This window comes from Pleurodeles waltl, chromosome 6 (assembly GCF_031143425.1).
Source record: "Pleurodeles waltl isolate 20211129_DDA chromosome 6, aPleWal1.hap1.20221129, whole genome shotgun sequence".
Lineage (NCBI taxonomy): Eukaryota > Metazoa > Chordata > Amphibia > Caudata > Salamandridae > Pleurodeles > Pleurodeles waltl.
In genome coordinates, this window is record NC_090445.1 from 1153421697 (window position 1) to 1153445255 (window position 23559).

Here is a 23559-nt window from a genome sequence, read left to right on the forward strand (position 1 = left end):
GTCCCAAAGTCAGTGACTCCAGTAGAGGATGAAGGTGATCATAACGACCTTCGTATTGCCATCATTTTAATTCTCTGTGGTTCAATGTTTCATTTCATTTTGCTGTATCTACAACTCTCAATATTTTCTGCTCACAATGTGATACTCTTTAAAGCTGGAGATAATGTTTACTATTAGTGCTATGAATCCTTATAAATATTTTGAGAGCCACCAAACTATTATAAATATCAATCATGCTTGCCCTCAATAGATTTGCTGAATTGTATTTCAAAATTGTTTAAACTACACCTACATCACTTAAACAGTATACTTAACATATCATTGGTGAGATAAACATTTGTTTTTATCAGGCACCTTCATGTTTCATTCTACGAAAATATACCATAAACTATGCTAACTTAGAACATATCTTTTGGTCTACTGTTTAGTAAGTTATTTAGTCAGCCTCATAAGTACATATAGGATTCACACCTGTTTACTCCCTCACTTTTTAAGTTTCCTATTCCAAGTAGTACCAGACGATCCTAGGAGGCATAAAGAATATGTCTGTCATTGTGTGAATCTATCATTTAATAGATTATCTCGATCAAGGCATCCACATGCAATCAAGTTCCTTTGAGGTGGCAGAGGGAAGATGTGTGTTGTGAGACAACCAACTGTGTGTGGGGCGGGGGGTGCACCCTGTGGTAGGGCCCAATGATGACAAATATCCTTCAGCTGTAAACTGGTGCCAGTATCAGCTAGTGAAATCGCAATCTGGGAATTTAGGGTTAAATTGAGTCACCACACTATTATTATATATTTATTACTCAGGTAGTGCAGTGGGCAAATATCTGCCCCAGATTGAATGTGCAGCCAATTCATGATGTAACCATTTCAGAGACCATAACGGTGTCTGCATTTGTCTGCCATTGACGTAGCACATACCACATCATCGCAAAGGTCTTCCACTGTAAACCTGAAATTTTGATGAAACTTAATGTATAGGTAAACAGAGGCCTGTACATATATTAAAAATGCAAGACATCTTGCAGATCAGCATGCAGACTGTCAGACTTCTGTTTCACACAGTTCCAGGCAATAACGTCTTACACATTGTCGTTATTCAGACATTGGGTGACACCAATTTACAAAAGATAAAATAAACAAAATGTATTTATGTCATGTCGCCATGACTGATTTATACTGAATGAGCAGATTAAACATTAGCGATTTTGCTTAATGGACATGTCTGTGTGGAGGTGTATAGACCCTGTGTGAATCGGGAATAAGCTTCTTTTTGAGGTCCTTTTGAAGGATAAATGATTTTTAATGGTGACATTATACAGGGCAAGAGCATTCTAACACTCTGGACCCTATACTGAACTGCCTCAGACACCCGATCGCAGGCACCAGAAACACTAAAGGATGAAGGAGAAAGCTACAAAATTCTGTGCTCTTGTGAGGCAGCATCTGGTCAGCAGAAATTCTTGTACTCCAAATCATAAGGCAATATTTTAGAGGTAACCAAAACTAGTACAGATAGACCCACATGGATTATGGCCCTTAGGCTCTAGGTCCAAGAAGCTGAGATAATAGAGGCCATCAAAGGCTAATGCTCATATAAAGGAGACACTGAAGGCAGATACTGAAATAAAGGATACACTGAACGGCTGACACTGAGGTAAAGGCGGATAACAAGGATTGGATGCTGAGATAAGAGACCATCAAGGGCAGATGCTCAGAAAATTGAGGGACTCAAGGGCTGATGAGGAGATAAAGGATGTCAGTCTCAGTATGACAGTCCATTTTTGGCAATGCCCATACACAGAGGATCACAAATATACATACAAATGAATGTGAAGATAATAAAATAAATCTAGAAAGACAGAGGAACCAAATGTTACCTTTTGCAGCATTCAAAATTAAATTATGCATCAAAGGCAGAACAGCAAGTCATTTACCAAGGGTATAATTTAAAATAAAATGCCCACTGCACATTGATGACACATTAAGTGCTTCTGACGAGTAATGAAGTAGTAAAAACTAAGCAAAACTAGTACAATCTTTGTAGTAAACTAAACTCTGACAGACATGCCTGCAGGCACCTTAAATTAGGCCCCGTTCTTAGGTGGTGTTCTTTTTTGCCTTTGAATGTTTTCAAATGTAATCTTTGGCTTGGCCTTACCAAATGGGCACTAGCCTCTCTTTGGAAATCACATGGTAAAATCAGAATCCTAGAATGCATCAGGTAGGATGGAAACCTATAATGAATGATAATATGAAAAGGTCACTGGTATCCTTTAATAACATAGTATTACCCTGACGATCACCCTGTTGCACCAAAACATATAACTCCAACAGATGTCCAAATTATGACAAGACATTGTTCACTGTGAGCATGAGGGCAACAGTCACCAGAGCCACTTCTCTGCTTTACTTGCTTCATAAAAAGCATGCAGTCCTACAACAGCTCTCTCACAGCTCAAATAATACAAACAAAATAGTGGAAGAGAACAGACAGAATAAGAAGAGATGTGGCTGGATTAAAAAATGTCGCCTGGGTTTCAAGAGAGCGGTGGATTGAAAGGTTCAGTCCATGAGATTCAGGGGCACTGCAAAGATGGCAAAGTTGTTTTTTTTAGCACTGAGTTGTGTGTTTTCACTGTCTCCTATAATAGTTACCAGTAGACTTCAATAATGTTTGTTTTTCAACGACAGATCTCGCTAAAGCCTTCCTCCACAGAGGTGAGTACATCTTATTGTTTTCGTTTTAATTTCATTTGCACTGCAAACTATTGGCCACTCCTGTAACACTCTTCTTTAAATATGCAAGTGATATGATTTTTGACTATCTACTCGTTGTCTGGACATCTTCTGCCCAAAACGTGTAAATCCACACGATTTGAATATTTTGAAATTGTACACATCCAGTACAAGATAACCATTATTAGCCTTCAACTATTTTTTTTTTTTTTAGAATTATGTGCATTTTGCAAATGAATTGGTATGTTTTCATGGGCGCAAATATATCTGCGGACATAAAAAATGTCAATTAAATCCAGTATTTTCTCTTTTATTTCATTTTTGTTTTCTTTTAGAGTTTTGGTATAGGGAGGATGCATTAACCTTCGGACCTCAAGCATAGTCTCCCGTGGGATGGCAATAAATCAGACGACTGCAATCAGAAGTAATTTCTCGAAAGAAAGACAGGGCTGACTGCTTCCCGGCAAAGATAAAGACTTTGGCACATCTACATGCAATCATTATTAGACTTGAGCATGACCATTGAATTAAGGCTTATTGCTTGAGAAAATTACAGCAAACAATTGGAATCTTTCTGTTACATTACTGGAGAATAACCTTGTTGGGAAACATGGGCACAACCTGAAAACAACTATGTCACAACGAGACCAAGGGGATATAATTTTAGTAAGGTACGTTACCTGCCCTGAGAGGCAGAAACTCCTGCTAAGCATATACTTTTCATAGTTATAAGACTGTATTGCACCTGTCCTCATTTCAGGTAAGCTGTACGAATGAAATGTATATTTTAAGTGATCATTTAAGTTTTTTCATTGAAAGTTTTATGCAGTATGAATAGTCCATGTATTAGGATGGCCTAATAACGATGTTACAAAAGAACAGTAGTTCCCTCGTAGGCAGTTTTACGCCTAAACTACCTTGGCTAAATGATTTAACAACAATTGAAATGTGTATAAACAGTTACATTTATACACTCTATGAACATTTTTTTAATATGCAAGAGACACATAGTATCAAAAAGAGGCTCTACAACATAACTGTGCAGTAACAGTAAATGGTGAAAAGGTGAAGAATGTGTGTGCAGCACTATATACAAAGCATACATATACTCCTAAGGGCTGATACAAATGCAACCTTTCACAAGACAACTCAGTCTCAGAGTACTGCGTGTATATGAATGTAATTATTATTAGTCCACTTGTGTGGTATTTCCTTTCGATCCTAATGACATTATGTACTAGGATCATCATTAGGACCAAAAATGTGGTAGCAACCAGTTGTTGGACGCTACATTCTAGTAGAAAATGATATCATAGTAAGTCCACCTTTGAGTCAGGCATTATGGACCTCATTATGAGTTTCGTGGTCGGACAGGCCGACTGCCAAACCCACGGGGAAGCTACCACCGCCATGGTAGTGACATCCTTCCCAAGCCTATTACAATTTTCCCTCCGGGCTGACCAGCGGGAACAATGTAATACATGTTTCCGCCAGACTGCCTGACGGGAACAGCGTAATCCTTTTTAAATTATTGCTACAGAAATTAACAAGTTACTTACCTTCAGAAATGCTCTTTCTGGCAGAGACCCTGTATAGGTTCAGATTCCTCTCCTTTTAAATATTCCCCAGGGGTCAGACTAGGTCCAGAAACCTTTCTCACCGTGCCTCCGTGTGTTAGAAAGTCATGCTGTGCAGATCCACACTTACGCTGTTCTGCTCCGGAAGTGATGTGTGGGACCTATAAAGGTACAGATCCCGCATGCTGATGTCAGTTGCGTTTGATACTGTCCGCACCGCCAGACAAAGAGCTCAAAATGCAAACTGGTATATCAGTGTGCAGATTCCTAGACTTTGACTCTTTTTAAGAGGTACAGTCTAATCACTTAACAGGGAGGATTAAAGAGTTGGTGAGGAATCTCTCACTAGATAGAGTATCTACCAGAAAGAGCATTACTTAAAGTAAGCAACTTGTTCTTCTGATAGAGATTTGCAGTCGCAGAGTCCTCCTCTTGTGAATAGATACCAAAGAAGTACCTATTTGAAGGTGGATCTGTGATTGAACTCAACCCAGGAGGTCTTGCTGGACCAGACAGGCAAAATGTCCCTCTCAGCAAACCTGATTGTCCAGAAAACAGCGCTTCATGAACGTGCAGGTCACTCATGTAGCTGCCTGGCAGATGTTTATGACATGAACTTAGAGTTCTAACGGAGTGGTGGCAGCTTAAAGACTGCAGAGTGGGTGAACATGGCTTCTGGAGGCTGCTTCTTTGCCAGTGTATAGCAGTTCTTACTGAAGAGCACGATCCAGCACTACATGGTACACGTCTGCACAGCCTTGCCTTTTTTTTGCTCCAGCAAGCCCCACAAAGAGCTGACCATCCAACTGGCAAGCTTTAGTGCGATCAATGTAGAAACTGGTTGCCACTTAGGGGGTCCAAGGAATGGAATCTCTCCTACTTAGAGGTATGAGGTGGAGCATAGAATGCTGGCAGGGTGATGTTTGTCTGACGTAGAACAATGTCACAACATTCGGAAGAAGAGAGGTTCTTCTAGTTCGCAGAACCAGCTTATCAGGAAAGAAGGTGGTGACTGGTGGATGAAAACAAAGCCTAAAGCTCCGTGACACGTCATGCAGAGGCGATGGCACTCAGGAACACCATTTTAATGGGGAGAAGCCACAGCAGACAGCTGTGGAGCAGCTCGAATGTTGTACATTATTAAATAAGTAAGCATAAGATTGAGGTACCTTTGGGGCATCACAAACGGAGAAGGAGGAAACCTGTTATAGCCCTTTCAGAAATCGCATGGTGATTTAAACCACAAGGGCTGATCAAGCAACTGTAAAAAGACTGAGAGGGCTGAGACATAACCTTAACAGCAGTTTGGCCTGCAGGGGTCCACCTGGCAAATGCAGCACCAAACCACAAATTTTTCCCAACAACAGGAGTATACAGTTTTCGTTGAGGGACACCTGACTAACAAGAGGACATCAACAACCTCCAGGGAATGTCAAAGGTGTTAAGATGTCACTGCTCAATCTCCATGCATGAAAGTTCCTAAAGGCCAGGTGAAGAACCCTGCCCTGTTTCTACAACAGCAGGTACTTCCAGAGAGGCAACGTGATCAGAGGACATATGCTCAAGCCCAGGATTTCAGGATACCAAACTTTGTGCCCAATCTGGAGCCACTAGGATTATCTGGTCCCAGTCTGTCTTGATCCTGAGAACTCGGGACAGGAGTGGTATCATTGAGAAGGTACACGAGTCCCAAGTTTCACTCGAGGCAGAACACACTCAGAGAGACAGGTCTTGGAAACTCCAAAATGCAGAATGGCTGACATTGTGTGCTCTTGGCAGTGGCAAACAGGTCGAGCAAAGATTAACCCCATTTGTAGAAGAAATCAGGTGTAATTGCCACTCGTGATTCACTAGGCGCAGACAGCTGAGCTCTTCCACCCTCGGATTCAAAGACCTTGTCAGGTGGTTCACCACCAGGAAGATGGCTTGGCAGTCCAGCCATCTGCAGAAGCGGAAGTCCTCCTGGCACAGGACCTATGACCTCCACCCCACCCTATTTGTTGCAGTACCACAGGGCGATTATGTTGCCCATAAGCACCTGCACCAGCATCCCTTTGATGAACAGCAGGAAGGCTTTCAGCATTAAGTGAATGGCCCTCAGCTCCAAAAGGTTGTTGTGGAGCCCGGACTCTGCCATTGACCAGAGGACTCTGATCACCACCTTTCCAAGATGATCCCCCATCCCAGAAGTATGGCCTTGGTCACCACTGTCAGCTCTGGGTGGGGAAGGAAGAGGGGTCATTTACTGACCCAATCAAGGTTCAGAAACCACCACTGTAGCTCCTTGGTAGTCTTCTATGAAATGTGGACACAGTTGGAGAGGTTCCATTGATATTGGGCCCACTGGGACTTCAGATCCCATTGCAGATCTCACATAGGTTACATGGAGTGTTTGAGCTGAAGGATGCTATCAGTCCCAGAAGCCTCAGAATCTATGACCCCGAGATCCAGGACCGAGGCTGAAATATCAGGATCATAGCCTAGATGTCCTGAGCTTTTGTTCCTGGGGAAGAGGCATGAAATGAAATGGTGTTCAGAATGGCTCTGATGAAGGGGAGTGTCTGAGAAGGAATCAGGTGTGACTTTAGGACGTTGATAGTGAGCCCCAAGAGTTATAAGAGGTGAGCCTTAGTCTGGCGAAGGTGTATGACTGACTGGGGGGAGCCCGTCTTCAACAGCCAGTTGTTGAGGTAGGGGGAGTGTAGCAAGAGTCCCAATATGGCCATCAAGAGAGCACAAATAAAAGGGCCAGTCAGTGCACTAGACTATCAAAATGGTGCCAATCCCTACAGCACCTTGGAATTTTAGGAAGGGAATCATGGGGGCGAGGATGCAAACCAGCTGGGAGAGTGTCACCGGTCCAACAAAGGAGCGGAGCAGCTGAGCAAGGATCAGTGGTCAGTTGGAGAACTGGGAAAGCCAGACACCGAAACGCCAAGAAGTTTCGGGCCTGAGGAGTAGGCAAACCCTGTGGAGACCTGGGCGTTGAAGCAGAAGAAACCCCTGGAGTACCCAACAGCTGCGGCTCTTTCCCCGAGTCGTGGCCTATAGCAGGTGTAGGATTCAGTTGTGTTTGCATGTTTAGAGGGGTGGCAGGATAGAAAGGCTGGATAAGGGTGCACCGTTCTGCATGATTTTGGCAGTCACTGTTTGGGGCACAAACCTGTCAGACACCTCACAATTCCCTTGGAAACGTTCACATCCCCTGCAACACTAGGGTGCTGGTGGAGGACTAAACTTAATTATACGAGTAGACCTCTCAGACTCCTCTTTTCTTCTCCCGAGGTTCGCAAGAGGTGAACAGCATACGTAAAGAAACATCCTCAGACCCGGAGGAGAGAGCCTGAAAAGAAAAGAGGAAGAAGATTTTTTTTTTTAAAAAAAAATTTTTTATTCTGGCCCGGTGTATTTGACCACACAGAAACCTTGATCCCTCAGTCAAAATAAACCCTATACTGCAAAGATACCAAAGTGTGGTGTCCTTTGCTGAGCTCAATCGTCACAGGAAGACTGGCACCCCTAACCTCAGAAGGTGTGCTGCCACCACTGCCATCACTTTTGTGAACAACCGAGGCACTGGTGAGACTAAAGTGGGAGCACCGCAAAATGAAAATGTTCCTCTCTTAACACAGACTGCAGATAGAATCGATGGGCCGGCAGAACAGGAATAAGGAAATAAGTGCCCTGCAGTTCCAACACCACCATCCAACCTCCAGAGTCGAAAGCAGACAAAACCTAAGCCATGATTAACATTTTGAACTTCTTCCAGTGGAAGGCATTGAGAGGAAGCAACTGCAATAGGCCAAGGACCTCTGACCTTCTTGAGCCCAAGAAAGTAGTGGGTTTGCCTTTCATCCCAACCACGATCCTTTCTAAACATTCACGCAGGTAGACAATATCTCTCACGTTCATGGCAGGCGTGGCACTTTGAATTGACTTGCTTATGTTTACTTTTCATTTTCAATTTATAAGGCAAGAAAAGTCCAGTTAGGAGTTTACAACGCTAATAGCTCTAACTCGAGCAAACACAAGACCCATTACATTGCAAATGCTTGTTGTCTTTCCCATGGATCAGCAGACCGCCACACTTCCCCAGTGCTAGGACACTTCTTTCTGAAGTAGCTGCTGCGCTGTTATAAATGGTTTCATTCATTCATTTGTATATTAGGATTAGGATGGCATTATTCCAATCAACTCAAATTCTAATCAGTTGTATTTTAGTGTGGTTTGAGACCTGATGATTTCTCACTTGTTAAAGATTGTTGGTCTTGGGGGTATGACTGCAAATATGCCTTTTGAAGTTTCCATGCAACAAAAGAACGTTTTTACTATATTGATTAATGGGAAGATGGCAAATTTAGGCGTCAAACTATGGCAAACCACTTCAAATTGAACTGCATATAATGTTCTCTATTACAAAAACATATATTGGGGTTTGGCCTATATTGAAATACGCCTGCTGAACCTGTCAAATTTCCAGGCCTGACAGATTTAACATGACCCAAGAAGTCAATCACAGATTGATTTGGTGCGTCTCACCTCACACATCCAGGCACTAAATGGCCTTTGCCAGGAGTTCTTCTTCTCCAGGTGCAGGTAGGCATTGAAAAGGATGAGGTAGACGTAGCGCTCCAAGTACTGAAGGCTCCTCAGCTGCTGCAAATATACTTCTTTCTCCCCCTTAGCGGTTTTTATCTGGCAAGAAAAAAGAAAGCAATATCGTAAATTATAGGATTCACAGCCATCCCTTTTGGGGTTTTTAGATGGGAACCATCATTTAGAATCAACTTGACAAAACTACTGCTTTTGAGAACAGTTTATCATTTATTATAATATACATAATATAATCTGCCTGTTTTTGGTAACAACTAAACATTAGAACTGGCCGAAACAAAGAAATACAACATGAGCCTGAAGGTCCATGAGGAATAACAATGTACAGTAAGTCTAATGTCAGAGCTGAAAGGTGCACAACAAAAGCACTCACTAAGCTAGTACAATAGGACGCTCACATCCGTGGGAAGGGTGGCACATACATCAAGCTGCCCATCCATGTCATTACTACTAACTAGAGCTGCTTAAAGCCAACAGGAAGGCTAGCGGAAATTCAAAACAGTATTTCGGTATTGCAACAGAGATGTTTCCAAATGTTCAATACAGTACACCAAAGATGTGCAGATTCTACTCAACAATATAATGTAACAATCCTTCCTGGTTTCCATCTTCAGAGGAGCACTCCTTCCCTTGGGGATTATGGACAAGGAGCCGATCCCTTAATGACGAAGATGCATTAGGACCAGCTTGTTGCCAGGAGACTCTGCTTTAGAACCGGTAACCAATGAGAAAAGACCAGTGAAAACCTCCTAATACTGTATGCGCTCGCACTTTTCAATAGTAAAGAAAAAAAGTGAATACAATGCAGTTTACCAATCTGTTATAGAAATAAGAATAATTGCTACTCGAGAAAGTACAGTTAGAATTGGTTGGCTCCAATAGTGTCCTCTGTCTCAAGCTCTTTTGCATACAAGCAGTAACAATGTTCCCATGCACAAAACCTAATCAACTGGGACTTTCGGCCCCAATGTAATCTTATAGTCAAATTACTAATTAAAGTAAATGCACTAATTTTGAAGTTCCACACAACACATTCCTGGTGACTGAAGTGGCTCAAAATTGTTTCTAAATTCATTCCTTTGTCTTTTTTACTCTGACTATTGTTGACAGTGACCAAGGGGTTGGGACTAATACGCACTAAGAAACACTGCTACGTACTTTATTTCACATTCCCGGGGATAATAATTGCATTTCAACCTGTTCAAGCTTCCGGCAATTGTTTTGGCAACCCTCCAATCACTGCAAGCCCACAATTACTAAAAGGTGGGGACATAACCATCAGCCCCTGCCAGGCGAAAGGAAGTTCCCACTCGCGGGACATCATTTTCAACTTTCAAGATGGTCGAACTGAAGACAAGTAGCTAGAGCCTTGAGCAATGTAATTTCTGTTTTCACACGCTTGTGCTAATCATGTAATTTTCACTTCACACACAGGAGACCTGGGTAGAGCAGGAAATGTCTGGTGGGAGTGACACTGGATTTGTTCAGCAGACGCATATTTTACACTAATAATGGTGTGCATTGCATGACCCTCAAAACTGTATGAACAGAATGCACGGCTAGCACCTCCTTTAAGTATGAGGGCAAACATCGTGTTTAATTTTCATAAAGGAAACTAACTACTCATTAAAAATATCTGTAAATACTTCAGTTCTTTTGAGAATTATGCTCATTACATATGGAAAATAAGCACATCCACCCTTCCCAAGCCCGGACTAATTCTAGCAAGAGCAATGGTTGCACTGCTACCTCATATGTACATACAGGAGGGCTCACGGATCATTTAAAGTTGATAATCAATCTATAGCTGTGAAATGAATCAATCCATTTCAATGACACTTGCCTGAAGAACAAGTGGGTTTGTTCACGTACTCGAGTTGCTGTAGCAATCCATCATTTTGGATGAACACCCCTGTTTTGATACAGATCAAGCCTTCCTTGACTTATGTCACAAGGACCTATTTGTCATTTTTTGCAATCTCATTCCATATTAAAAGATAGCTTCAACGTTTGAATGTGGCTGTTGCTCTCAAAGCCCTCTTGCAACTCTACCCCTTTCCAGAAGATTCTTGTGACTCCGCCCATTACCTCCCTCATGCTAAGTGACAGTGGAATGCCTCGGTGACCTTACTGTATATTACTGCAGGTTAGGTGCTTCAGATGCCCGCACATAGAGCGAGCACCCAGATTTTCAAAAGACCACATGGCAGTTACAGCATCTAGATCAATGCCACATTTGGACACAAATGACTCTTTCCTGAACATATTCCTGGTACAGGGCAGGTGTTAGAAACAAATAAGGTGAGAGCAAATCTTTTCCTTCAATGAACTGAATTCATGTTTGAAAACTACAAGATTTCAGCCTATGGTAGGGACCATCCTTGCTGCGACAAAGCATGAAAACAACAAGCGTGATCACAATCAAAGGATCAGAGTATTTGTTTGAGTAACCACCGCAGTTAGCAAAACGGCTGTACGGTTTACAGTAATCTACCCAAAACTGTCAGTTCAGAACAGGTAAGTGACTTATTGTGAAACCAGTGTGATACCGTTTCAAACAAGAAATACAATATCAGTGCATTGGTATCTTCTCTTACCTACCTCCTGTGCCAATGGACACCAAATCTAAGGGATGCTCAAAGGCAATATCCAGGAGCCCAAATAAACTGGGCATGATTCAACAACTTAGTTATCAATATCATTACAATAACGTATGTGTTCATGTGTGGTTAAAAGGAAGATAAGGTTTAATGGTTAAATTGTTGCTCCTGTAATCCAGAAACCTGGGTACTAATCTCGGTTTAGACACAACCATACAACCCATGTCATACTTCGACAATAAAAATATCTTCCAGTTTTTCATGTGTTATTTTACCAGCATTTGTACAGGTCACATCTTCCATTTGTACAGTACTGCAGTGCCGCGTGCATTGCAAACACATGTAATGTGTAGAACTGGGCGAGTCAACAAATTAACAGGCAAAACCGAGCAAGAGTCAACCCAAGGGTGTTGAAAATATTTGGCATATAAATCAGGCAACCATAATCATGTAAAATATTATGAAGGAGCTTCAAAATTCTTATATTTAACACACAAATTATTGAGGTATTTCTTAAGTGATGAACTTTGAAATAATCCTATCCAGGCCGATGACCACAACGACATTAGGCGAACTAAGAGGCAAATCACTTGTCAAGTATATCTTAGAGTGGCCTCGATTCTTATTATAGATAGAGCGACATTATAGGCTATTAAATCCAAAGAGGTACAGCGTGCACACCGGAATGCTCATATTTGAGGGTGCTCTCTTTGTGATAATTAAGAAAAAGGAGGCTCAATGAAATAAAATATTTGCTCAGGATCATAAATTTTACGATCTTAGCAGCCAGGATTTATTGCAGGCTTTCTTTTTCACATTGTTCAATTCGGACACAAACTGGGTATTTTTTTGTCTTCTATTAATGATTTTCTTAATTTCTTGGTGCATGAGGTTAGAGAGTATTGGCAGGCAGAGCCACATGACTGCTCGACTCACTTTGGGCTCGAAGGGTCAACAAAGATCTCCAGCTGAGCGAATGCCAGAGCAAGGCATCTGGGTCAATCCTTTTTGGAGGTTTCAGTGGAATGTCAACCTTCAGAAATATAATATGTAAACATCATAATAATATTGCACGTTTGGGATGTTCTTACTGCAATAAACATTAACTGTTCTCTCTGATCCTTGGAGCTAGTGCTAAGCCATATCAGAATTCAAAATAACATTAAATAAAACAAATACATCTTTATTCTATGGTCCACAATATTTAAAAAAATAAAAGAACCAATCACAATGCAACATGTTAAAATTAAGAATCTGCATTCTTTATTACAAGAAATATAAAATGTTTTAGTAGTATATGAAGAAGTAAACAGTTGTAATGATACAGTGATACAGTTAGTGTGTAAATATCCTTGAAATGGGTCTGTTTCCAGCACCAGAGGCCTCAGAGCTCACAGCTCCATTCTCTCCTTGAGGTAGGATAGAGAGCTTGTGCCGGTGTTTTCTGGTGCTCAGCACCAGCACTTATTTATAAACAGGGGACATATTTATGAGAAACATTCACACGGAGTCGTTGTGTGTGTATATTTTTAAGAAACGTTCATACGTGTAGCGGTAAGTTATTTACTATATCTTAAAAAATTATAAAACGTGAGATTAAACCTGCAGTTCAAAGTGATGTGGTTTGCGCCAGCTGCAGCAGACCAGTGAGTAATAACCCTGGGCCCAGGCAATGTTTTTTTTTTTACACACATTAAGCACTGAATCTCCATACACCCATCCTTCCACCGAACATGAACAAACATTGTCACCCTAGGCTGCCAATCTGAAGAGTTACATCTCCATTTCTTGTAAGGAGCCGAGAGCTCTCGCCAACCTGCGCCAAGATTAGATTTACTTTTATGACATCACACCGTGTCGTTTCTAAGGACTCCTTTATTTAAGTAGACAAGTTACGGCGGGAATGACTAAAGTAAGACCTGGTTAACATTTATTTGCCATGAAGAAGTAATGAAACAACTTCTCGCATGCACTGGGTAATAAAAAAAAAAGTCCCTGGTAACGAAGATGTCAGCTCATTAGAGCACAGGGGCAGCAGGATGTGCTCTAAAGCACGCGCGAAACCGTGCGGTTTCGAGCACGAGGTCAGAAGTAGACAATCATTATGCCGGATTAAGCCACCTGTGACTAGTTGGAGCTCCTGAAGCAGCGGCGACACTCAGCCGCATCTCCATACACAACGCACCGGTGTGATGTGCAGGTCAGCTAAAAGCTGGTTCGACTTGCTTAGGTGGGCACTCTGCATGAGGGAAAGGGTCTACGTCCATCTGTGCATGGTGCTGCTAAATGTGCTGCACTCTACTGCATGCTCTGAACCTACCATACAACTATGGCAACAATTAGCTCCTAAAGTGACCTGCACACTCTGCAACGTGCAGAAAAACGAAGCAATGCACTCACCGTAGACATTACCAGTTTTCCCTCTTTCCTCTGTCCCTATTTGCAATATACATGTAATGCCAGCGCATGTTAACTGTGGAAGGCTTTGCTCACATATGATCTCGTGGCGGCAGTGAACCAATGTAAGATCTTTAATTTTGTAGATGAAAAGGAAAATAAATAATTTCTATTGTTGTAGAACACTGGTACTGACAATGACCACAGCATTGTGGTCGTGGCATCTTTTGGACCTCGGGGCAACGTAGATCATGGACCATATGCAATATGCCACGCAAAAAGGGGTGGACTGAAGTGAATGATGGCTGTCATATGCAAGTAAGGCTACAGGCCAATGGGTGCGTTCTAGCAAACCACAAAGAAAAGTTGAGGGCTCATCAATATCAAGTGAAGCTCTGTCAAATTATGTGGTTTTACTATAAGAAAACTCGGGTGCCTTTAAAAGCCATAATAGAGCAGGGGAGGCCTTGTGAACCTTACCACCCAACAGAAAACCAAAACCACAAAAAAAAGCATTCACAAAGGACTGTAACAATCATTAGTAAACACACAGGATAAACAGAACTGTTGCATAAAACTAAAAAAGACTTTCTAGAAGGTGAAGTAAACCCCAGCCCTACAACACAGATGCATCATGGAAAGAAAGACTGGCTGAAAAATCCAGCTTTGGCAAAGTTCTATTAAATAACAGCATTCCTGAAATAATTTTTTATGTTACAAAACATCAGTGCCAGAATTGTGTTCTTCATGTGGAATACCAGACAGTGGGAGGTGACAAGGAGGTAAAAATGATATAGCAATTCTTTGAGGCAAGTCGAGTGGCTTGGTCATATAAGTGAACTGAGAGCCACTAGGGTCACAAGGTTTGTCTGGGATGCTATTATTTCTTCCATTCATTTAGGAGGAATTTTACATTTTTCAGACTCCTACCTCACTAACAAGGCCACACCACCAATGGCAACAAAGCGGGCTTTGTTTGGACTTGGACCAGACTGACACTTCTGTAGATTCTGTCGTGATACATTAATTGATAGCCCACCTGCTCATTTACCTGTGCCTTCAGCTTACTGGCAGCGGTGCTGTAGGTGGCAGGAACTCCATCAAACTAGTTACTGCTTCCATTCCATTATTAGATCTAATAGTTACCTCTTCTCCTTTAAGGAACTATGCTATAACATAGAATAGGACATCCTACTGAATCAGTAACAGGTTTGGAGGTGGTGTGGGCTGTAAGCTTAAACAACAAATTCACACCATCAACAAATAAACACTGAAAATCCAATTGTGGATCAAGCTTTATGGTCTGGTTTCGCATTACAGTCCTAGTTCTGACCTGGCCCTCGAACACCCTGCTTGCTTGGAATTATAGTATGCGAATATTGGTCCCTAAGGTAATTCAAAGCAGCTTAAGAATACCTGTATGTGTACAGATTTAAAGGAAACTTAGTATTTTATCAATACACTGTCTGAATGGGTTCTGTGTGCCTATGGGTAATAACCAGATGCAGTACCCCACTATGCCAGAAGTTGCCAATGTTGTGTGTAGGCTGTAACAGCATGTAGAGGGCATCAACTACTTCACTCAGCTAGAACGAGATTGATAAGGAGCAGTACTTGAGGGAAGTTTAATTTCACAGTAATATAAGAAGGGCCAGATTTCAAAAGTATGCACACCTATGCTGTAAAAGTAGGAAAAGTATAGGACCGTCAACCAACTTGGCTCCATTAAACGTGCTTGGTGCATCCCCAATTCAAAATGGGGAACAAGATTGCTAGAATTTTCTGTGTAATTGTTTAGTGATCATGATATAAATGGCCAAGCTAGATAACCGGAGAGCCACAAATATCAAGAAGCACTTCCAGGAACTTGAAAGGAAACCCTAAATAAAGTTTAGAATGTTTAATTTATTGAGTACTGAGGATGAAAGTAAATAACTTTTAAACATCATATCTGGTATATATATCCTACTTGTGAATGACGCTGGTTGATCTATGGAAACCCAGAGATGATGTTTAAAAGTTATTTACTTTCATCCTCAGTACTCAATAAATTAAACATTCTAAACTTTATTTAGGGTTTCCTTTCAAGTTCCTGGAAGTGCTTCTTGATATTTGTGGCTCTCCGGTTATCGGGGTAAGTGACATTTTCCATATATATATATATATATATATATATATATATATATATGGAAAATGTCACTTACCCAGTGTACATCTGTTCGTGGCATTAGTCGCTGCAGATTCACATGCTGTGCACATACCGCCATCTGGTGTTGGGCTCGGAGTGTTACAAGTTGTTTTTCTTCGAAGAAGTCTTTTTTCGAGTCACGAGACCGAGGGACTCCTCCCATTTCGACTCCATTGCGCATGGGCGTCGACTCCATCTTAGATTGTTTTCCCCGCAGAGGGTGAGGTAGGAGTTGTGTATGCTAGTAATAGTGCCCATGCAATGGAGTGAATACGTATGTACATAATGAAGTTTAAAGTAATATATTTACAAATTTACAAATGTTCAAGATCAACTTCTAAACGGCTACAGGCTCCCGGGGAGGCGGGTGGGCGCATGTGAATCTGCAGCGACTAATGCCACGAACAGATGTACACTGGGTAAGTGACATTTTCCGTTCGATGGCATGTGTAGCTGCAGATACACATGCTGTGCATGGACTAGTAAGCAGTTATCTCCCCAAAAGTGGTGGTTCAGCCTGTAGGAGTTGAAGTTGTTTGAAATAATGTTCGTAGTACAGCTTGACCTACTGTGGCTTGTTGTGCCGTTAACACATCTACACAGTAGTGTTTGGTAAATGTATGAGGCGTAGACTATGTTGCTGCCTTACATATTTCGTTCATTGGAATATTTCCTAGAAAGGCCATGGTAGCACCTTTTTTTCTGGTTGAGTGTGCCTTTGGTGTAATAGGCAGCTCTCTCTTTGCTTTAAGATAGCAGGTTTGAATACACTTAACTATCCATCTAGCAATGCCTTGTTTAGAAATTGGATTCCCTGTATGAGGTTTTTGGAAAGCAATAAATAGTTGTTTTGTTTTTCGAATTGGTTTTGTTCTGTCAATGTAGTACATTAGTGCTCATTTGATGTCTAATGTATGCAGTGCTCTTTCAGCTACAGAATCTGGCTGTGGGAAGAACACTGGTAATTCTACCGTTTGATTCAAGTGGAACGGTGAGATCACTTTTGGTAAAAATTTTGGATTTGTCCGTAGAACTACTTTATGCTTGTGTATTTGAATAAATGGTTCTTGTATGGTAAATGCTTGAATTTCACTCACTCTTCTTAGAGATGTGATGGCAATTAAAAATGCAACTTTCCATGTTAAATATTGCATTTCACAAGAGTGCATGGGCTCAAAAGGTGGACCCATGAGTCGTGTTAAGACAATGCTGAGGTTCCATGAAGGAACTGGTGGTGTTCGTGGTGGTATAATTCTCTTTAGGCCTTCCATAAATGCTTTTATGACTGGTATCCTAAATAATGAAGTTGAGTGCGTAATTTGCAGGTAGGCTGAAATTGCGGTCAGATGTATCTTTATTGAAGAGAAAGCTAGCTTGGACTTTTGCAATTGTAGTAAGTATCCTACTATATCTTTGGCAGATGCGTGTAAGGGTTGAATTTGATTATTATGGCAGTAATAAACAAATCTTTTCCACTTATTTGCATAGCAGTGTCTAGTGGTAGGTTTCCTAGCTTGTCTTATGACCTCCATACATTCTTGTGTGAGGTCTAAGTGTCCGAATTCTAGGATTTCAGGAGCCAAATTGCTAGATTGAGCGATGCTGGATTTGGATGTCTGATCTGTTGTTTGTGTTGTGTTAACAGATCTGGTCTGTTTGCTAGTTTGACATGAGGTACTACTGATAGGTCTAGTAGTGTTGTGTACCAAGGTTGTCTTGGCCATGTTGGTGCTATTAGTATGAGTTTGAGTTTGTTTTGACTCAATTTGTTTACTAGATATGGAAGGAGTGGGAAAGGGGGAAAAGCGTAAGCAAATATCCCTGACCAGCTCATCCATAACGCATTGCCCTGAGACTGATCTTGTGGGTACCTGGATGCGAAGTTTTGGCATTTTGAGTTTTCTTTTGTTGCAAATAGATCTATTTGTGGTGTTCCCCACATTTGGAAGTAAGTGTTTAGTATTTGGGGGTGAATCTCCCATTCGTCGATCTGTTGGTGATCCCGAGAGAGATTGTCTGCTAACTGGTTCTGAATTCCTGGAATAAATTGTGCTATTAGGCGAATGTAGTTGTGAATCGCCCAATGCCATATTTTCTGTGTTAGGAGACACAACTGTGTCGAGTGTGTGCCTCCCTGATGGTTTAGGTAATACATTGTTGTCATGTTGTCTGTTTTGACAAGAATGTGTTTGTGTCTTATTATGGGTTGAAATGCTTTGAGCGCTAGAAATACCGCTAACAGTTTTAAGTGATTTATGTGAAACTGTTTTTGCTGTATGTCCCATTGTCCTTGGATGCTGTGTTGATTGAGGTGTGCTCCCCACCCTATCATGGAAGCATCTGTTGTTATTACGTATTGTGGCACTGGGTCTTGGAAAGGTCGCCCTTGGTTTAAATTTATACTGTTCCACCATTGAAGCGAGATGTATGTTTGGCGGTCTATCAACACCAGATCTAGAAGCTGACCCTGTGCTTGTGACCATTGTGATGCTAGGCACTGTTGTAAGGGCCGCATGTGCAACCTTGCGTTTGGGACAATGGCTATACATGAAGACATCATGCCTAGTAGTTTCATCACCAGTTTGACTAGTATCTTTTGATTTGGATACATGGTCTGTATCACATTGTGAAATGTGTGAACTCTTTGTGGACTTGGAGTGGCAATCCCTTTTGCTGTGTTGATTGTTGCTCCTAAGTATTGCTGTGTTTGACACGGCAGAAGGTGTGACTTTGTGTAATTGATTGAGAAACCTAGTTTGTGGAGGATTTCTATGACATATTTTGTGTGTTGTGAACACCGTCTTAGCGTGTTGGTTTTGATTAACCAATCGTCTAGGTACGGGAACACATGTATTTGCTGCCTTTTTGATATGTGCAGCTACTACTGCTAGGCATTTTGTAAAAACTCTTGGTGCAGTTGTTATTCCGAATGTCAACACTTTGAATTGGTAATGTATCCCTTGGAATACAAACCTTAGGTACTTTCTGTGTGAAGGATGTATTGGTATATGGAAATATGCATCCTTTAGGTCTAGTGTTGTCATGTAGTCTTGTTGTTTGAGCAGTGAGATTACGTCTTGTAATGTAACCATGTGAAAGTGATCTTATTTGATGTAGGTATTTATTGTTCTGAGATCTAGTATAGGTCTCAGACTCTTGTCTTTTTTGGGTATCAGAAAGAACAGGGAGTAAACTCCTGTGTTTATTTGTTGTTTTGGTACTAACTCTATTGCTTCTTTTTGTAGCAATGCCTGAACTTCTAGTCCTAGAAGATCTATATGTTGTTTTGACATATTGTGTGTTTTTGGTGGGATGTTTGGAGGGAATTTGAGAAATTCTATGCAATAACCATGCTGGATAATTGCTAAGACCCAAGTGTCTGTTGTTATTTCCTCCCAATGTTTGTAAAACTTGGTTAGTCTCCCCCCCACAGGTGTTATGTGTTGGGGATTTGTGACCTTGAAGTCACTGCTTGTTTGGAGGAGTTTTGGGACTTTGGAACTTTCCTCTATTCCTTTGAAATTGTCCCCCTCTATATTGTCCCCGAAAACCTCCCCGCTGATACTGGCTCTGGTAAGTGGGCTTTGTTTGTGAGGTTGTGGCTTCTGTGGTTTGCCCTCGAAACCCCCCTCGAAATTGTGTCTTTCGAAATGTGCCTCTGCTCTGTGGGGAGTAGAGTGCGCCCATGGCTTTGGCCGTGTCAGTGTCTTTCTTAAGTTTTTCGATCGCAGTGTCCACCTCCGGCCCAAACAACTGCTGTCCGTTGAATGGCATATTCAGCACAGCTTGTTGTATCTCTGGTTTAAATCCTGATGTACGCAGCCATGCATGTCTCCTTATTGTTACAGCTGTGTTGACAGTTCAAGCAGCTGTGTCTGCAGCATCCATTGCTGACCGTATCTGATTATTGGAGATACCCTGTCCTTCTTCTACTACTTGCTGCGCTCTTTTTTGGAACTCCTTGGGTAAATGTTCAATAAGGTGTTGCATCTCATCCCAATAGGCCCTATCATATCTGGCTAGCAAAGCTTGCGAATTTGCAATACGCCACTGTTTTGCTTCCTGTGCCACCACCCTTTTGCCTGCAGCATCGGATTTTCAACTTTCTTTATCTGGAGGTGGTGCATCTCCTGAAGTATGAGAGTTTGCTCTTTTGTGCGCTGCTCCCACTACAACAGAGTCTGGTGTTAGCTGTTGTGCAATGTACACTGGGTCTGTTGGTGGCGGTTTATATTTTTTATCTACTCTTGGAGTAATGGCTCTCCCTTTAACAGGCTCCTCAAACACTTGTTTGGAGTGTTTTAGCATTCCGGGTAGCATAGGAAGACTCTGATATTGGCTGAGTGTGGATGACAGTGTATTAAAAAGAAAGTCGTCTTCAATGGGCTCTGAATGAAGGCTGACATTATGAAATGCAGCTGCTCTTGACACCACCTGTGCGTAGCCTGTACTATCCTCTGGTGGCGATGGTTTAGCTGGATAGCATTCTGGACTATTATCTGACACTGGTGCGTCATAAAGGTCCCATGCGTCAGGGTCATCTTGACTCATTCCTGTAGGAGTTGGGGATTGCATCATTGGTGGAGTGGCTACCGGTGATGGTTGCGGAGAGTGATGTGGGGATGGTGGCGGTGTTACTTGTTTAGCCACCTTTGCGTGTGGCTGTTTGTCTTTGTCTTGGAAGGCAAGCTTGCGTTTCATTTTGACTGGAGGAAGAGTGCTGATCTTCCCTGTATCTTTTTGAATAAAGAGCCGTCTTTGTGTGTGATCTGGCTCTATTGCCTGTAATTCCTGTCCAAATCTATGTGTCTTCATTTGTGTGGACAGTCCTTGTTCCTCAGTGTAGGAACTTGTTTTCGGTTCCGAGGCCGGATATTTCGGTACCGAAACCTTTTCGGCTGCTTTTTTCGGCTCCGACGAAACCTTTTTTACTTTCGGCGTCGTGCTCTCTCGGTGCCGACCCGTTTCGGTGCCGCTGTCTCGATGTCGAATCTTCTCTGAGCCACTATCTCGGGCCCGAGATTGCTGTGTGCCGGTATCTCGACCGGAGTCGGATGACTTCGACACCAGCTCGCCCTTTTTCGGTGCCGATGAACGGTCACCTACTTTTCGGGTTAAGCCATGGCCTGTTGGCGGTGGCGTCCCCTGGGCTTTAGCGCTTTTCTCGTGAGTTCTTGTTTTCGACGTCTTACTCACGGTTTTCGGCGTTTCCTCGGGATCGATCTCCTCAGAGTCCGACTCCTGGGTGGAGAATGTTTCTTCTTCCTCCTCCTTGAAACGCTCTTGTCCTGTCGGCGCCGACGACATTTGCAGTCTTCTTGCTCTTCGGTCTCTGAGTGTCTTCCTGGACAGAAACGCTCGACAGACCTCACAAGTATCCTCCTTGTGTTCTGGTGACAAACACAAGTTACAGACCAGATGTTGATCTGTATATGGATACTTGTTATGGCATTTTGGACAGAAGCGGAATGGGGTCCGTTCCATCAGCCTTGAAGAGACACGTGGCCGGGCCGACCAGGCCCCGACGGGGATGGAAGAAAAACCCCGAAGGGCCACCGGAGCTCTTCTTAATTCGGTGTCGATCTGGTGTAACTAACCCGATACCGAACGCAAACAATACCGACGATTTTTCCGAGATTCTAACTAACTTTCCGACCCGAAACACGGAGCGAAAAGGAACACGTCCGAACCCGATGGCGGAAAAAAACAATCTAAGATGGAGTCGACGCCCATGCGCAATGGAGTCGAAATGGGAGGAGTCCCTCGTCTTGTGACTCGAAAAAAGACTTCTTCGAAGAAAAACAACTTGTAACACTCCGAGCCCAACACCAGATGGCGGGATGTGCACAGCATGTGTATCTGCAGCTACACATGCCATCGAACATATATATATATGGAAAATGTCACTTACCCAGTGTGCATCTGTTCGTGGCATGTAGTGCTGCAGATTCACATGCTATGCATAGCTCTTCCGACATCTAGTGTTGGGCTCGGAGTGTTACAAGTTGTTTTTCTTCGAAGAAGTCTTTTCGGAGTCACGGGATCGAGTGACTCCTCCTCTCAGATCCATTGCACGTGGGCATCAACTCCAATGTTAAGATTGTTTTCCCGCAGAGGGTGAAGGAAGGAGTGACAGAGTATAGAAATACAAAGAGATGTCCATGCAAATGTAAATGTATATACATATGTACAAATGTTAAAAACCTAAACAACTACAGGCTTCTGAGGAGGAGGGAGGGTGCATGTGCATCTGCAGCACTACATGCCACAAACAGATGTACACTGGGTAAGTGACATTTTCCGTTCAATGGCATGTGTAGCTGCAAATACACATGCTATGCATAGACTACAAAGCAGTTAGTCCTCCCAAAAAGCGGTGGCTAGCCTGTAGGAGTTGAAGTTGTTTGAAATAACTTTTTTAAGACAGCTTGGCCTACAGTGGCTTATTGCTGTGAGAACACATCAACACAGTAGTGTTTTGTAAATGTATGAGGGGTTGACCATGTAGCTGCTTTACATATATCAACCACTGGTATGTTTCCTAGCAAAGCCATTGATGCACTTTTCTTTCTTGTAGAATGTGCCTTAGGAGTGATCAAAAGTTCTCTCTTTGCTTTGATATAATATGTTTGTATACATTTAACAATTTATCTTGCTAAACCTTGCTTTGATGTAGGATTGCCTGTATGTGGTTGTTGGAAAGCAACAAAAAGTTGTTTTGTTTTCCTAAAAGCTTTAGTTCTGTCTATGTAGTACATAAGAGCTCTTTTGAGATCTAGGGAATGAAGAGCTCTTTCTGCCACAGAATCTGGCTGTGGAAAGAAGACTGTCAATTCCGCTGTTTGATTGATGTGAAATGGAGATACTACTTTTAGTAGAAATTTTGGATTTGTTCTTAGTACAACCTTATGTTTATGCACTTGGAAAAAAGATTCTTCAAGAGTGAATGCTTGCATTTCACCAACTCTTCTTAAAGAAATAATATCTACAAGGAAGGCGACCTTCTGTGTTAAAAATTGAATTTGGCAAGAGTGCGTGGGTTCAAAAGGTGGTCCCATGAGTCTGGTAAGTACAATATTTAAATTCCATGATGGAACAGGTGGTGTTCTGGGTGGAATAATTCGTTTTAATCCTTCCATGAAGCCTTTGATAACAGGAATTCTAAATAGAGAAGTATGTTGAATAGTCTGTAGGTATGCAGATATTGCAGTAAGGTGTATCTTGATGGATGAGAAGGCCAAATGAAGTAAATAGCATACAATATCTTGTATAGATGCTGTAAGTGGATCTATGCTCTTAGATTGACAATAGTAGACAAATCTTTTCCACTCGTTTGCATAGCATTGCCTAGTAGTAGCTTTTCCTGCTTGTTTAAATACTTCCATACATTCTGATGGAAGATTTAAATAACCAAATTCTATGACTTCAGGAGCCAAAT

The 23559-nt window shown here is 42.0% G+C and overlaps 1 protein-coding gene across 4 annotated transcripts in view; it reads right to left on the reverse strand.

Moving 5' to 3' along the window:
- PALD1 (phosphatase domain containing paladin 1) overlaps positions 1 to 23559 on the reverse strand; it is a 966838-nt gene that overhangs the window by 46376 nt on the left and 896903 nt on the right. For all 4 annotated transcript variants that reach the window (XM_069240368.1, XM_069240369.1, XM_069240370.1 and 1 more), the window contains exon 19: positions 8862 to 9017. In XM_069240368.1, coding sequence (XP_069096469.1) covers positions 8862 to 9017 — 156 coding nt within the window. The remainder of the gene's footprint in view (positions 1 to 8861; positions 9018 to 23559) is intronic.